At 37.9% G+C, this 15352-nt stretch overlaps 1 protein-coding gene across 1 annotated transcript; it reads left to right on the forward strand.

The window, feature by feature from the left end:
- Window positions 1-1093: 1093 nt before the first annotated feature.
- On the forward strand, window positions 1094-15123 carry cdca2 (cell division cycle associated 2). The gene is made up of 15 exons (XM_058070054.2): window positions 1094-1324; window positions 1437-1623; window positions 1696-1832; window positions 3057-3222; window positions 5214-5368; window positions 5541-5684; window positions 6850-6979; window positions 7140-7471; window positions 8637-8688; window positions 8789-8863; window positions 9237-9340; window positions 9449-9511; window positions 11857-11925; window positions 12770-12908; window positions 14275-15123. The coding sequence occupies exons 2-15, from the start codon at window positions 1437-1439 to the stop codon at window positions 14937-14939; spliced, it is 2418 nt and encodes an 805-aa protein (XP_057926037.2). The 5' UTR covers window positions 1094-1324; the 3' UTR covers window positions 14940-15123.
- Window positions 15124-15352: the final 229 nt, after the last annotated feature.

Genomic DNA, 15352 nt, shown 5'->3' on the forward strand with positions numbered 1-15352 from the left:
ATTAGTAAAGAATTTTTATTGACCTTGTGGGAAACAAAAAGTAAGCAAAAACATGAAAAGCAAAACAAATATATTTAGAAATATAAGAACTTTATTGTGTTTGCTGTTTTTTAATGTCACAAACAAGACAGAGCTTCCTATGTGTGATTTTAAAAGGGGGGGTTCTCTAAAAAGGACTAATAAGACCGAAAAAAGTCACTAGATTTTTCACTAGGGGTCTGAATACTCACTAAATATAGCAACAAAATCGCTAAGTTGGAAACACTGATTCCCTCCTGCAAGGTTTTATTTATTAAACAAAGCAAGTTTATTTATAGAGCACCATATGTGCACAAGGTAATTCAAAGTGCTTTACAGAAAAGAAGCTCACATCATACAACCATTGCATGAAAACATAAAATAACGTTGAATTCATTAAATTCCATAAATTATTCCATAAAACAAGACAAAACAAAAAAACTGAAGCATGCAGATAATCATTAGGTGTGTATTTATGAGCAAGCGTGAACGGTTAGTCTCATATTAAAGATGGCCGTGTGGAGGTGTATGTTATTATTAGATATTAGTGTCAACATTTTAGCTTATTTTCTTTACACTTCTTTTGTTGTAGTTTGTTGTTGTGTTTTTGTATAATTAATTAATGTATTTTAATGTAGATTTTTGTTTAACCTGTGTGTATTTTATGTTGAAGGCCTGGCTTTATCGGCATTTATTTATTTATTTATTTATTTATTTATTTATTTATTTATTTATTTATTTATTTATTTATTTATTTATTTATTTATTTATTTATTTATTTATTTATTTATTTATTTATTTATTTATTCAAGTTATAAATGCTTTTTGTCTGACTCTCCATTCTTGTTTTTGTATATTTTAGCTCTACTTAAAACCTCATCAAGGCCCAAATGTGCAAAATGCATTTTCTACCATTTTTTTCAACTGGGTTTTAATCGGTATGTGTTCATGACTCACATCAGGATTGTGGATGAAAAAAGTGCAGTTTCCCTTTAAGAAAACCGGAACCGCGGCGGGGTTTGCTGGTCACGCGGTGTATTGTCGCGTTGTTATTGGACTATTCATATTACGCTACTTCCTGTTCAAGCTGACAAACGTTTAAGTTTGTGTTACTGAATTGGACACATTTTCCAGTTTTAGTGATTTTTTAAATACGCGTTTTCTGTATTTTTGCTAAACGTATTTACATTTTATATCAAAATGAGGCGATTTTTTTGGAGTGTTGTCATATTCTGAGGCAGACATCGCAGCAGGATCCAAACTCGACCCACTGTTACCGACACGAACCGTCTTTTACATTTGGGAGGTAAGTATTTACTACGTTTTAGTCACCTCTTAACTTCATGCTAGCATGTTTACGGCACGGGTGGCATGCCCATCAAAATTTTCCAATTGTTTTATGTTATTGTTTTATGCAGATGGCGACTGAGCAGACGTCAACTGATGCCAAGGAGACAGACCAGAAGGAGAAAATGTTGTTGCATTCATCACAAGAGGGTTCTGCTCCTGATTTAAGGCAGAATTCAACCCATCCTAATTTTCTCACACCTTCACAGTTTGGTATTTCTGTCCAAAGTTTCACCCCAACTCCATCAGACCGCAAAGGTGAGCTTCATGGTTCAGTTGTATCATATTAGACGTATCCAACTTTGACCACCATTTGCCCTCTTGAACCAGAAAAGTCACGTTTGGCACAACTCAAGGCAAGACGAAAGTCCAGTGTTGGTGTGAGAGGATCTCCGGAAACAAACTCACTCATCCGCTTCATTGCACAACAGAAAATGAAGAATTCAATAAACCGGCAATCTTCACAGGTAAGAAACCAATCACAGCTGAGAGACATTTTCAGTTTGTGATGGAATGTTACACTCAACTCACAAACCAACGTTTGAACACATTCATCTTAGCTTTGTTTTATAGGCGACAAAGGAAATTAATGCAATACCTAATCGTATACTGAATTAAAAGTGAATTAATTTCATTTTAGGAGGGTGACACTTATCCTAACTAGGGTCGCGTGGGTATGCATTTGTTTTTTTTTGACCTAATTCAGTTTATAAAATCACAAATACTTAAACTTGCTGATATAGTTACTCTTCAAACAGCTAAAATAATGCATTTTCAAAAAAAAAAATCTTAAACTATATTAAGAAAGCAGGAAGTGAACAAATGTAACAGTTACTGATTGTAAAAGTACCAGATGGAGGGGTAGGATTTAATAAGCTTTGCTTCTTCCTACTCCTTTTGGACAAAAACAAATATTTCACAGCCCTGCAGGGACACAAGTTACAGTCGCCGCTTTAAACACCATGCTAACTAGTTAGCCTTCAATTTGTTTATTCCAAACTTAAGAAAGGGTTTCAAACAGAGTGGGAGGAAAGACAAATAAGCCACGAACTTAGCACTTTCACATAGAATGGGAGAACTTTCTCTCACTATTTTTTGACTAATAATATAGCCCATAGTCAACTATAAAACTATTAATTTATTAATTACTTCAAACAAAACAGTGATAAAGTTTGGGGAGCCATGTTCAAAACGCAATAAAGTGAGGAGCGACTATAATAACTTGGAATATAAAAGCCTGTTTCACATGTTGAAAGGTGGTCTTAAAGGGGAACTGCACTTTTTGGGGAATTCTGCCCATCATTCACAAATAGCAACAGATGTCATGGGAAATTTTGGCGGAAAAAAATCCTACTATTTTCTTAAATATGCATATTTTTGGATTAATAACAGCACGTAATGACAGCCATCATTTTATGTATTCATTCATGAATTTAAAAAAAACGCAATAACGCGAGGGGTTGATGTTCAAACTATGATGTGGCGAGGAACAACTGTATAACCTAATGATATTATGCAATTGCCAATGCATTTGATGATTATATTTTTATTTTTTAAAATTAACTTGCTTTGAAATGAGAAATGAAATATCTTTTAAATATCATGTTGCGTGATCAGATAATATTAAGATAAAATGAAAAAAACAAACATTTACATATCGTACATTAAGTAGTTGTGTTATGAACTCCCAGAATATCAGAAGCAGTCCCTTCCTTCCACGGCGAGCATCCAACCTGAAGCAGAAAATGGCTGCCTTCCAGAGCCTTATGAACATGGAGGAGAATGACGTCTGTGAACCCATGTCAAGGCAGGACGACAGCACTGGAGGATGCTCAGAGACAAGAGGTTATCTGTCTGGTGAGTACCTTGCTACAAGATTAAAATTTTCATTTGTCAACAAGGGTCGTTCAGGAGAGTTTCCATCTGCCTGGAGCCCCACACTCAAAAAGGGTGCATTAATAATCAGTGACAACAAGAGTAACTCTGACAACATCTAATGGGGTCTTTCCATTGTCCCACCAGCAATGCAGTGCTGAAAGGGAACTTGGTTATTTTTGTTTTGTTCAATTAAAGATGAGTATGATCTGCTATACAGGGCCATTCTAAAATATTCTATTTGCATTTTTGCTTGATGCGTAATATCTTGCAATATGTGCTAATGTGTCCATTTGGCCTCTTATTGTATTAATTTCCGTACATGATGTGCCTTTGGTTTCATTGTAATTATTACGTACCGTGTTGTTGCCCACAAAGCTACCAGAGATGTATTTATACTAAAATATTAAAATATTTAAAATATATATAATATATATAATGCATATAAAATATATATACAGTAAAGTCTCGTTATATCGATATCGGTTAAAACTAATTACTACTTATTACGATACTATTTTCATTTCCCAGCAAATTTCTAGTCTTTTATGATATAATTAGCTCCGTTAGTACGATACACGGTTATTATGATAATCCGGTTACTAGGATGCCCTTTTCATCTCCCGCCAGCCAATTTGGTCTGCTTATATCGATACAAAAGCAGCTTAAATCAATCTTTGCTTAAGGATTTCAATACCAAAAAAAGAACACGGCGAACGGCTGCTTCCAGTCAACTTTATTTTTCACACTTCCACCACCAGAGTGCAGCACACACAGCGGAAAACACCCGTCCCTCGCGCCTACCCCTCCGGGTGGCAACACCTTCCCTATCGATAGTTCCGGGGTGAATTATGTCCCGGTAACCGGTAATCACTACAGTGTAAGTTTATTTTTATTTACTGTAGTACAAAATTTATTGTAGTACAAAAGCATGCTAGATACGCAATCCATGAACTCAAGGAGAAAATTACATGCCATATCAAAGATCCGCCCACTTTTAATGCAGTTCGGTGCAGGTTCGGATATATGGATAGTCCGGTTATATCGGTATTTTTTCCGACTCCCGAGAATATCGATATAACGAGACTTTACTGTAATATATTAAAATATTTGATTGTGATTAATCACATTTGTCCACAGTTAACGCTGAATCAGAATCGCCTTTATTGTCATTGTATTGCATACAACGAAATTTGAGTGCAACTCCACGGTGCATTTTGTAGAAGGTAAAAATAAGAATAAGGAAAAGGATAAAAATAAAGCAAGGAATAACAACATATAAAAGCGTAAATAATTACACAAAATAAGTGTAAATAGATGTACATCAAAAACAATAGCATATGCAGTAACAAAATATAGAATTGCAGTCAAAAACAATAACCTATACAGTAACAAGATGTAGAATTGCAGTAACAAAATGTGGAATTTCAGTTAACAAAATGTAGTATTGCTCTTGGATGAAAGAATCTTATTGCACATAAGTCCAAGTATAATTTTTTATAAAATTAATTTATAATAATTATTATAATAATTATAACTATAATAATTATTTTTTTATTTATTTTTATAATTAATAATTAATTTATAATAATTAATTATAAAAGTATAATTAACCAAGAAAATCGCAGATACAAACACGTTTTTATCTATAGTAAGTGGGGGGGAAACCGTTATTAGGGCTGAAAGTAAGCCGATGACCGATGCATCGGCCAATATATTTGAATAAGGCGGGGTTATTTATTGTAAGGAGTTTGACAGAAATAAGATGTTTGTATTTCTAATTGACAAACTTCCGTCTTTCTTCGTAATTATTACATTTTTAAGTTGAAACAAAAGTGCCAGCCATTATCCACTTGTGCTTATATTCATACATCAATTTTATTTAATGTAATTTAATTTACAACATATTCATGTGTTGTGTTTTTTGTGACGATACAGTTTGATGTATGTATTTTTTTTTTTTTTAATCTCAGACGAGAAAAGCCAGGAAGAAGGGAAAGAGAACCACCCTCCAGTGACGCCCCCTGCCCCCAATAAGAGGCGGCGTGTGGCCCCCCTGGAAGGCTGTCAAGTGAAGATTAGAGAAGAGCATGCTCCACTCCTCCACTCCAACGACTGCGACAAGGAGGTACTATCACTCTGACCGTAGACATTCTTGACTGCCCTCAGTGTCTCCTTCTTGGTCACACACTGCATGTCAGTGGAAGATACTGTGTACTATTCCTTTCACTGATTTCCTGCTAGTGCCATTCAATTATCGAATCGAAAGCATTGAAAATATTTCCTATTGTCCTGTGCAGAAGGATAAAGCAGTGAAAGAAAGCAGTGATATTGTTACCAAAGAGAGACTGCCATCAAGTGCGAGTGAAGAGGCCCATCCTGTGCTTTCCCTTCCCCTGCATGATGAAGATGACCCACGCACGTCCTTGGAGCCACGGCGACAGGTTGGCAAATGTGTTTTATCACAATGCTGCAGTCTTATTTGGGGATGGGGGGTCTAAAATGATGTAGTCGTCTAATTTGCTTAATTGGCCATGAAGCATGATTATGTAATTGACAAAATACTGTATGTGTGGAAATACGCAAAATTGCTTCATTTTCTTTGCCCTATCAGAAACAAAGCGGTGCTAAGGATCGACCGATATATCGAGCCGATATTTGCGTTTTTTTCCTTGTATTGCATGTCGTGTTATGTGTGTGCGCTCTCTCCGAGCATGCACGCATGCACACACAGAAGGAATTGTCTGCTTATGAGAGGTCTTTATCGTGTACAACACAAACTACTTTAATGATGAGAGAAATGTTTTATATATCGTACTAAATTGTGTTTGTGTGTGTGTGTGGAGGCGGCGGCGGGGGGGGGGGGGTGATGCTCGTCACGCTGCGGAAGAGCAGTCATCACATCGATGCTCGATAAATTTAAACTACGACAGAAATGTTTTGCACATGATTGAATATTTATTCCTTTTAAAGTTGATAATGCCGTTTAAATGTGTGTTTAAGAAAGCTGAATCCTACTGTGTTCAGTGTTTACATTTCAATTAATATTTGTTTAAAAAATGAGACCTGTAATATTTGTTATCATGGTCATTTTTTTTCATGTAAATTGAGGGATCAAAAGCAGTATCGGCCACAAATATCGGCCCAAGCAAAATCGGCATCGGCCCCCAAAAAACCATATCGGTCGATCCCTACTTTTAGATGTTGGTAGGGGCCCACAGCAGTGTTGAGAAGTGCAATACGTGCTTTTTATGTCAGTCTCCAAAATCCCAGAATAACACCAGACAAAGCTTGTTTGACAAAGTACATCAAAAGGGCGTCTAAATTAGGGATGGGCGTTATGGACCTTAGCATGTAACATGATATTTTTGGAATGTATCACGGTGTGATGATATAATCATTAGAAGGATTTAAACCGGTATGCTGTGTTATTCTCAAAGCTGCGTCCAGACAGTCCCATTATAATGTGCTTAATTGAGGTACAAATAAAATTGGTGTTTTCATGGGTGGTTCGAGAGCCATTTTCGGCCTAATGCTAATTTAATTTCGCCAATCTTAAACGTTTGGAAAAAGTTTGACAATATTCACATTCATATTCTCTGTCACTAGGACAATGTCTTTGGACCTGAAGGCTCCAGCCAAGCATGTCCAAACGACCTGACTCCAGCCTCACCGGATGACACTTCCTCTGCTTTGCAAATCTTATCCCCTCCATCTGTACTGGCGAGGACGCCAGCAGGTAAAACACCCGCTGCTCTCAAATTAGTCATGCAAGAGTAAATCTTTCATTTGAGTTTAGACTCAGGTCCAGAGAGAATGCATTATGAAGACCATAATACTGTACTTGTATAGTATTGAAATGTACAGTTAATGACTTTTTTTTTTCCTTGTCGGAACAGGAGAGGAAGATTCTTCTGTAACGCCTGCTTCAAAAATGAAAAAGAGGCGGGTGCATTTTGGAGGTCCTCTGTCCCCTGAGTTTTTTGATAAGCACCTACCTCCCAGCACCCCATTGCAGAAGGGGGGTACACCAGGTCGAGCCCCCACACCAAGTGGCATCTTCAAGTTGCGCTCTGCGTTAAAAACACCTCAAAGGAATGAGACCCCTTCCCCACAAGACCAGCCTGACCTCGACAGTCACACTGGGTTCGGCGCCTCCCCGGTTCTTGCAATGCCTCGCAAATGCAGCATGACGTCTGTAGAGGAAGATGGAGTGGAAGAGAATAAAAAGGTATGATACCTCTCATTTGTTAACATTGGAAAATGATATGGTGAAGCTGTTACAGTGCAAACGGTCGTTGTGGAAATCTTACACAATGAATATCAGGGGGTGTGGTCGACTAATGTTGGGTTATGAAATATTTGGAAAATGAAAAAAACAGCAGAAATAATAATACTATATAATAATAATAATGATGTATATAAAATCTACATGTGAGCAGGGGTCTCAAACTCAATTTACCTGGGGGCCACTGGAGCTAGGGTCTGGGCAAGGCTGGGCCGCATCAGGTTTCCCCCCCCAAAAAAAACGCATTTATTAAAAACAGAAAAATATACAAACTTTTTCAGTGCTTTGGTTCCGATTTTCTACAATAAAAGCTCTGATAAAACATTCCACTGTTCTCAAATATCTTAATTTTTATTTTTCTACACAAAATAAGATGAAAAATAAATGAACAAATCAAGAATAAAGAAAATCAATCAGTAATAAATAAATATAATAATAATAATAATAAATCGGCAAATAATAAAAACTTAAGAAACCACATATAGTTGGTGGGTAGACAAATTATTTTTTTCAGATTAAAATGAACAAAGCATTATTAGAGCCCTGTAGACATGACAAAACACGACTATAGTCACATTTATACTCTTTTTATTTACAACATATTGCGCAACTGCAGGGTCTTGAGACACATGCTAACTCGCAAACTAGAGAGCTAGCGACCTAAACGGTAGCCTTCAAGTTATTAGCCTTCAAAAAAACTTACCACTTCCACACGGATAGGGAGGATAACTATTAACAGTTATTTAACCTTTAACATGAACATGAATCAAACGTAATAATTTTTTCTGGGTACATGATACCATACAGCATCCATATCAAATTTGCGCGGGCCGCACTAACATTAAACTTTCATATCAAGGCGGGGGCCTCAAAGTAGTGCTCGCGGGCCGCAATGTTTGAGACCCCTGGTTTAAAGTATCCAAATAGCCCTTGCATCCTTTCATTTTTCAGTATGTGGCCCTCGGTGGATTTAGTTTGGTCACCCCTGATATAGTGTGTACATTATGGCAGCAAGGTTTATCAAAGGCATGCATTGTCCTTGCACAATTGTGTCCATCACTATTTGGTTTAGGTTATTGATATTGCACATTTGTATGTCTGCTTCTAGATCATTTTCCCTACCATAGAAGACAGTGACTCCACAGTTGTAAGTGAATCAGGTAAGTTATTGCATTGGAGTGACAGGCAATGCTTACAGTTTGCAGTCAAATCCAGAATGCATACTTTTTTTTTTTTAATACTTTTTTTTTTTTTTTACAGAATGGAAAAGTAATCCCCAGCTGAATTTAAATAATGCATTCCAAGATGAAGTTATTTCTCCAGTGGCGATAACAGGTATAATGAACTTGTATTGATTCACTTTCACATGTTTATTTTCACTTTAATACATTTTCAGCAACTACAAAAAAAGTAAAATTCTGCTTTTTGTCGTTCATGCATACCAAGTGAGGGCTGGTGAGGGGGAAAAAAGAATTTATAATAACCTGAATAATTCAAGGGGTCTGTTTTTAAATTATGAATATACTCTATGGGACCTCTGGACAAATATTTTATTCGTCATTAGAATAATTTTATCAACTGTTTTTAAACATATGTACGTATCATTTTTAAATTAAAAATGAATGAATGTCTTGGTGTTGAAGAGCATCCATATTAGATCACTTATATAAGTTATCTTTTTTCCTCTTAAAACTTGGGACTGATGCAGCCACTCGGGTTAGTATGCTGAATGAACTGATGTCCTTGTCCGAGGAAGAACAACCTGCAGAAGTCACAAAAGGCCCAGTCACATTGAGGAACTACAAGAAAAAGGTCTGACCATGTTCATCACGTTGTTAATGTTATAATCTACCGTAACATTCTTAGATTATGGGCAATCTGCGGATGAGAGCAATTTTTTTTCTTCATCTCCCTTCGCAGGAAATGGCGAATCCTGAATCCACGATTGAACTTCCCGCTGGTCGCAGGAGTCGGAAGAGAAAGGTATTGTAACTGCTGACTGTGTCATAACATCTTCCATTTGTTCATTTTAGTTCGGGGGCCACGTACAATTGGATGTCATGTGGGTCGGACCAGTAAAATCTTAATATAATTTGAGGGAATCTCCGCACATTCACAGCCCTGCGAATGTACAGATTTTTGGGGCCATAATTAGGGACGCGCTGATTGATCAAAGCCCGATCAGTATCAGCCGATTTCCATGAAAAGCACGTGGTTGGCCGATAAATGCCTTTTCAATGGCAATCACAAAAGCCACGTTTACATGAGGAGTTTTTCTCTTTCAGAATGACCTTTCCGAAAGCAATGGTATACATGGAAAGGAATATTCCAATGGCGTGTCTACATGCGGCGCTATAATCAACCAGAATAGCCAATGGGGCATGCCCAGTAAAGCGTAAACACCAACATCACGTGATACCGACTTCCTGGACTTTTTCTTTCACTTGTTGGAATAACTCCGTATTGCCAGTTTTTCCTTCGTCCGGTCTTGGAATTTAGTTTGAATCAAAAACAAACTTTCCTTAGCAGTCCAGTGCCGATTGCTCGCCTCCATTTTTTTTTTAATGGAAGAACATCTGGAGCTGCGTGTTACGTCATATCTCAGCATTCGCTGAAAGAACGCACCCGGGAACAGGAAAAGATAAAGTTCAATCTTGCTAATATTTTATAATTAAGCTCGGCACATGTTTTATATAGATATGTATTTTCATTTTGAATAAAAGTGGACTTGTGAATGGCGTATAGAAGGGTTTAGATTCTGTTCCACAGATGGCGCTAATGCACACCAAAGCTGCTTGCCAACCGCCAATAAACAACAGAAGAAGAAGAAGAACGCAGTCTGACAACTTTCCGTTTTGAGCGGGTACAAGATACCTCAATCTGTGCAGGCGTGCCGTAGCAAGCACGGGTCACAACCACCTGCTGTGTGTGCACGTGAGCGAGTGCCGTCTACATGCAGAAATGTGTGCAAAATATGTGGTTTCACTTGGGCGCATGCAGAAATAACATAACACTTTTAGTGCAAAAGCAACTTTTGCTGTAAGCATATCCAATTCACTTACCATTTATGTACGCTCACGGATGCATAGAAATCCCCGTCCTCCCATTATCATGTCGCCGTGTCCTTGGGGAAGATACTGAACCCCCCCCCCCCAGTCGGTAAATGTGCTGACCCTGCAAAGCGTGTTTTGAGTGCTTTGGAGGTGAAAAAGCTGCATACAAGTGAAAGACCATTTACCATAACTTCTACAAGTGACTCCGACTGCATCTGTTCATCCATCATCTTCCATTATCATTCATTAGTGCTGAGTACCTATACATTTTATCCTTGAAAATGCATCTGTGTAAGACATATTGTTGGAGGGGTATTCTGAAGATAAAACTTATCTAATTATGACAAGTCACTTTCACATGTTGATCTGAAATAGGAGGAAAGCTTCAAAGTGGGAGGAGGGTTTGGAAGTAATGGTTTTATTTCATTTGAACATGCATCAGATTACAATTGAGTGCATCCCATAATCAGTTCACAGTTCCACATGTCCAAAAGGAGTAGGAAGAAGCAAAGCTTATTAAATCCTACCCCTCCATCTGTTACTTTTACAATCAGTAACTGTTACATTTGTTCACTTCCTGCTTTCCTAACATAGTTTAATTTTTTTTTTTCAATTGAGTGCATCCCATAATCAGTTCACAGTTCCACATGTCCAAAAGGAGTAGGAAGAAGCAAAGCTTATTAAATCCTACCCCTCCATCTGTTACTTTTACAATCAGTAACTGTTACATTTGTTCACTTCCTGCTTTCTTAATATAATTTAAGTTTGTTTTTTTTTTTTTTACTTTATTTTACTTTTATTTAATTTTTTTGTCACGTACCAAAGTACAAGGTGATATGACCATACAATAACATAATGGGTACATGTACAATGACTGGTTCAAGACTCTTCATCCTTGTATTTAGCAAACATCAACTGTTTGAGGTCCTTACTCAATCCATTCCATAGTTTGATTCCATGGCTATGGCTTTTTAAAGTAGTCCTAGCATATAAGTGTAGTAAGTATTGGATGTATTGGGAACCAGCCATGTGCAAAAATTATACATTTTTATGGACGTATCACTATTCACTCATCAAAAGTTGATGGCGAAACAGCTCACTCTCGGGGGGGGAAAACAACCCTTTAGCATTTCGGCAGATATATACATCACACACTCAACCCGGACAAAAAGTATGAAAGCATTATGTCTGCATGAGAGAGGACGGAGCGTTGACTGTGCAGGATGCAGGTATTACAGAGATTGTATCATGTTTCTCATCTTTCTGCTCTTCCAGTTGCCTGAAGAAGGTGAACCGGTAAAGAGGTTTACACGCTCTGCTACCAAGCCACCTGAGAAGATTAAGGTGAGTTAACCGAAGCTTGTTTTACACTGATGCTGTCAGGAAAAATCATTCCATCGGCATGTGTCGTGTCATCTACGCCTTTGGAAGTGACATGCCGCACAATGGGCTTACTATGTAGCAACTACAAGGCGCGTATGTATGTGTGATCTTACTGAGGCAATGGAAATATTACTTTAGAAATTAAAGTATGGAAAATGGAGACTCGTACTATATATGGAAGAATATTCATGTTTCAAAGAATTATCACTGTTGTGTTCTGTAAGTAGGAATAACTACAAAACAAAAAAATTTGTAATAACGAAACGAAAATAAATTTCTGGGGATCACAATAGATGAAAATATGAGCTGGAAACCTCATATTACAAAAATACTACATAAGGTGGCCAGAAATATTTCAGTATTGAACAAACAAGCAAAATTTGTTCTCAATCGGAAATCACTCCACACTCTTTATTGCTCTCTGTTCTACCATATCTTACTTATTGTGTGGAAATATGGGCTAATAACTATCAATCTAAGCAATCTTCACTCGCTAAATGTACTGCAAAAAAGGTCAGTAAGGATAATTCATAATGCCGCCTACAGAGAACATACTAACTCCTTATTTCTAAAATCACAAATACTTCCACTTGCTGATATAGTTCATCTTCAAACAGCTAAAATAATGCATAAGGCTAAAAATATACAGTATGTCGATATAATCTCCTGGAAATTATATATAGTCTGCAAATCAAAGTCATTTTCTTAGGCCATTAATCTGAAGCTTGTTGTTTTTCGATTAACAAGCTGCTAGCTGACTTTCTTTTCCTTTCTTTGCGGGCTAATCATACGATCTCACCCGCAGATGACAACCGCACGTCGATGGAAAAAGGAGGTGAACCACTCTCTTTATGGATCTCGGAAATATGCATCCAAACCTCCTAGCCTTAGCCCCGTTCCAGAGTCTTCAGCTGCAGAGGACACGGCCACCTGCAACTGCACAGGTAAAAAATTGCAAGAATTTTCTTTTTGCACTGTTGAAATTGCAATACATGGCTCTCTCCAAAAAAAAAAAATATATATATATATACAGTAAAGTCTCGTTATATCGATATTCTCGGGAATATCCATATAACCGGACTGTCGATATATCCGATCCTGCGCCGAACTGCATTAAAAGTGGGCAATAATGCAGCTTAAATCAATCTTTGCTTAAGGATTTCAATACCAAAAAAGAACACGGCGAACGGCTGCTTCCAGTCAACTTTATTTTTCACACTTCCACCACCAGAGCACAGCACACACACCAGCAGCCGTTCGCCGTGTTCTTTTTTTGGTATTGAAATCCTTAAGCAAAGATTGATTTAAGCTGCTTTTGTATCGATATAAGCAGACCAAATTGGCTGGCGGGAGATGAAAAGGGCATCGTAGTAACCGGATTATCATAATAACCGAGTATCGTACTAACGGAACTAATTATATCATAAAAGACTAGAAATTTGCCGGGAAATGAAAATAGTATCGTAATAAGTAGTAATTCGTTATAACCGATATCGATATAACGAGACTTTATTGTGTGTATATATATATTTATATATATATATATTTAATATAATTATATATTTGTATATATTTTTAAATATATATTTTATAATTATTATATATTTTTATATATTATTTAAAAATATATATTTTTTCCAATTAGTCTTAATTTGCAATTCAAATGCATTTAAGCATCAGAGGTTTGGAATAAAACCTGAAATGGAAAACTTTCTTTAACTTAGGATGCACTCGCACCCCCGTGATTCCCCCGTTCCTTTCATACTAATACAAATATTCATATTTAGCCTCCTTTACTTGTACCATCACTTCTATTCTGCTGCCTTGCTGCAATTTCCCTTTTATTTGTAGCTCTTCTTTGTTTTTGTACAAGGTGGCAGCTGCCATTAATTACTTGAGAGGAGCAATCGCATTCATGGCATGACACGTTTTAGTCTGCTGTTTTAAGACTTTGATTGTTTACAGTCTTAAAGGTTTTCACTGTCCTTGATACTTTGACACCTTATATGCCGATTATGCACACTAATGCCGTCGCAGGTGTTGACTTTTAGAGTCTTTGCTTTTGATTTATCTTATGAATAATGTTATTATCAAGTGCGATGAGCAGTCTTATTAGTCATTGACACAACTCTGCGGACCAAGTTGTCACTGACATGGGTGTTACATTTTTTTTTTGGAGGCGTAAGAGTGAGCCTGCATACAGTAAAGCTCGGACACCCCTTCAACCTTTCAAAGCTAGAGATCTTCTCTCAATCCTAACACCCCTAAAATGTATAGAACCAGAACGAGTGAAAGTTTCTTTCCTCCCAGTGATCTCAGACCAAAGTCCACACCTGACAAATGAGGAATCGGCCATCAGTGACCCGATGACGGCGGTGCCTCACGATGAAAGGCCAGCTTCTAGCACCGTTCTTATCTCGAGTAGCAAAATAACCACAGCGAAGAAGAACAGAACAAGACTCATCGGGAAGAGGAAGGTCGGAGTTCCAGAGAGTCATCTGCCCTGCGTGTCTCGTGACCAACTAAGTAAGAACAATGAAGATGACATCGATACACTTTCAGACGTGTCAACCGAAGTCCCAGCTATACCCGGTACTGAAGAGACTTGTACGCTAAGAGCTGCTGACCCGGGAAGCCCGTTCGCAGAAGGGGCTTTGAATTCCCAGCAGGCGCAAAGTATGTTTAGAAATTCCATGAACCTGGCCGAGGAGCAGCCTGCAAAGAACGGACAAGTCGACGAGATCCTGGCTCCCTGGCAGGCTGACTTTAATTTGGAGGACGTCTTCAAACCTGTCGCCACCACCAGAGGGCAGCGCTCTGTGCGCCGCAGCTTGAGGAACCTAAAAAACAAGACAGAGAGTGACGCAGGCCTGGCCTGGTTGCCTCGCGTCTCGCCAGAAACCAGGAAAGAAGGCAGGAAGTCACGTAGATTCTGTATTGCTCTCCCAGTTCCTGTACTACCGGTCAACATTTGAAACACCCGGGACAACAAACTAGCTATAACGCTATTTTGTACAATGTTTGCGTCGCCTCACAATTAAATGGAATTCATTTCTAAAGTGCAAGCTTGTTGTTTGATGAGCTAAAAAGCGCTGATGCGATTGTCCTTAAGCAATAATTGCTACGGTCTCTATAAGCAAAGCCGGTCAATACGCAGAGAGAGAGAGAGCCATGTCGTTTGTGCTGACCTCCTCTCAATCAATACCTAACCACACGTTCCTTCTTCATTCTCCAAAGTCACTGGATCGAGACTCACAAGTCGATATTTTCTCTTAGCGGATAGATGAAGACGGCCTTAGCGCAGTCGCCATCTGTCAAGCAAGGTTAGAGGCTTCCAGACTTAACGTACGAGAAATGGTGAAAGTACGTACACAGAAAACAAATCATG

Source organism: Doryrhamphus excisus, linkage group LG3 (genome assembly GCF_037039965.1).
Source record: "Doryrhamphus excisus strain RoL-2023G ecotype Guam linkage group LG3, RoL_Dexc_Guam_v1.1, whole genome shotgun sequence".
In the NCBI taxonomy this organism is placed as follows: Eukaryota; Metazoa; Chordata; class Actinopteri; order Syngnathiformes; family Syngnathidae; genus Doryrhamphus; species Doryrhamphus excisus.

What these genes read in the sequence shown, in the direction of transcription:
- cdca2 (XM_058070054.2), top strand. Translation starts at nt 1,437, where the DNA reads ATGGCGACTGAGCAGACGTCAACTGATGCCAAGGAGACAGACCAGAAG. An exon ending in CCAACGACTGCGACAAGGAG is followed by an intron (nt 5,369 to 5,540) that starts GTACTATCACTC and finishes TGTCCTGTGCAG; the next exon opens with AAGGATAAAGCAGTGAAAGA. An exon ending in GCAGGAGTCGGAAGAGAAAG is followed by an intron (nt 9,512 to 11,856) that starts GTATTGTAACTG and finishes CTGCTCTTCCAG; the next exon opens with TTGCCTGAAGAAGGTGAACC.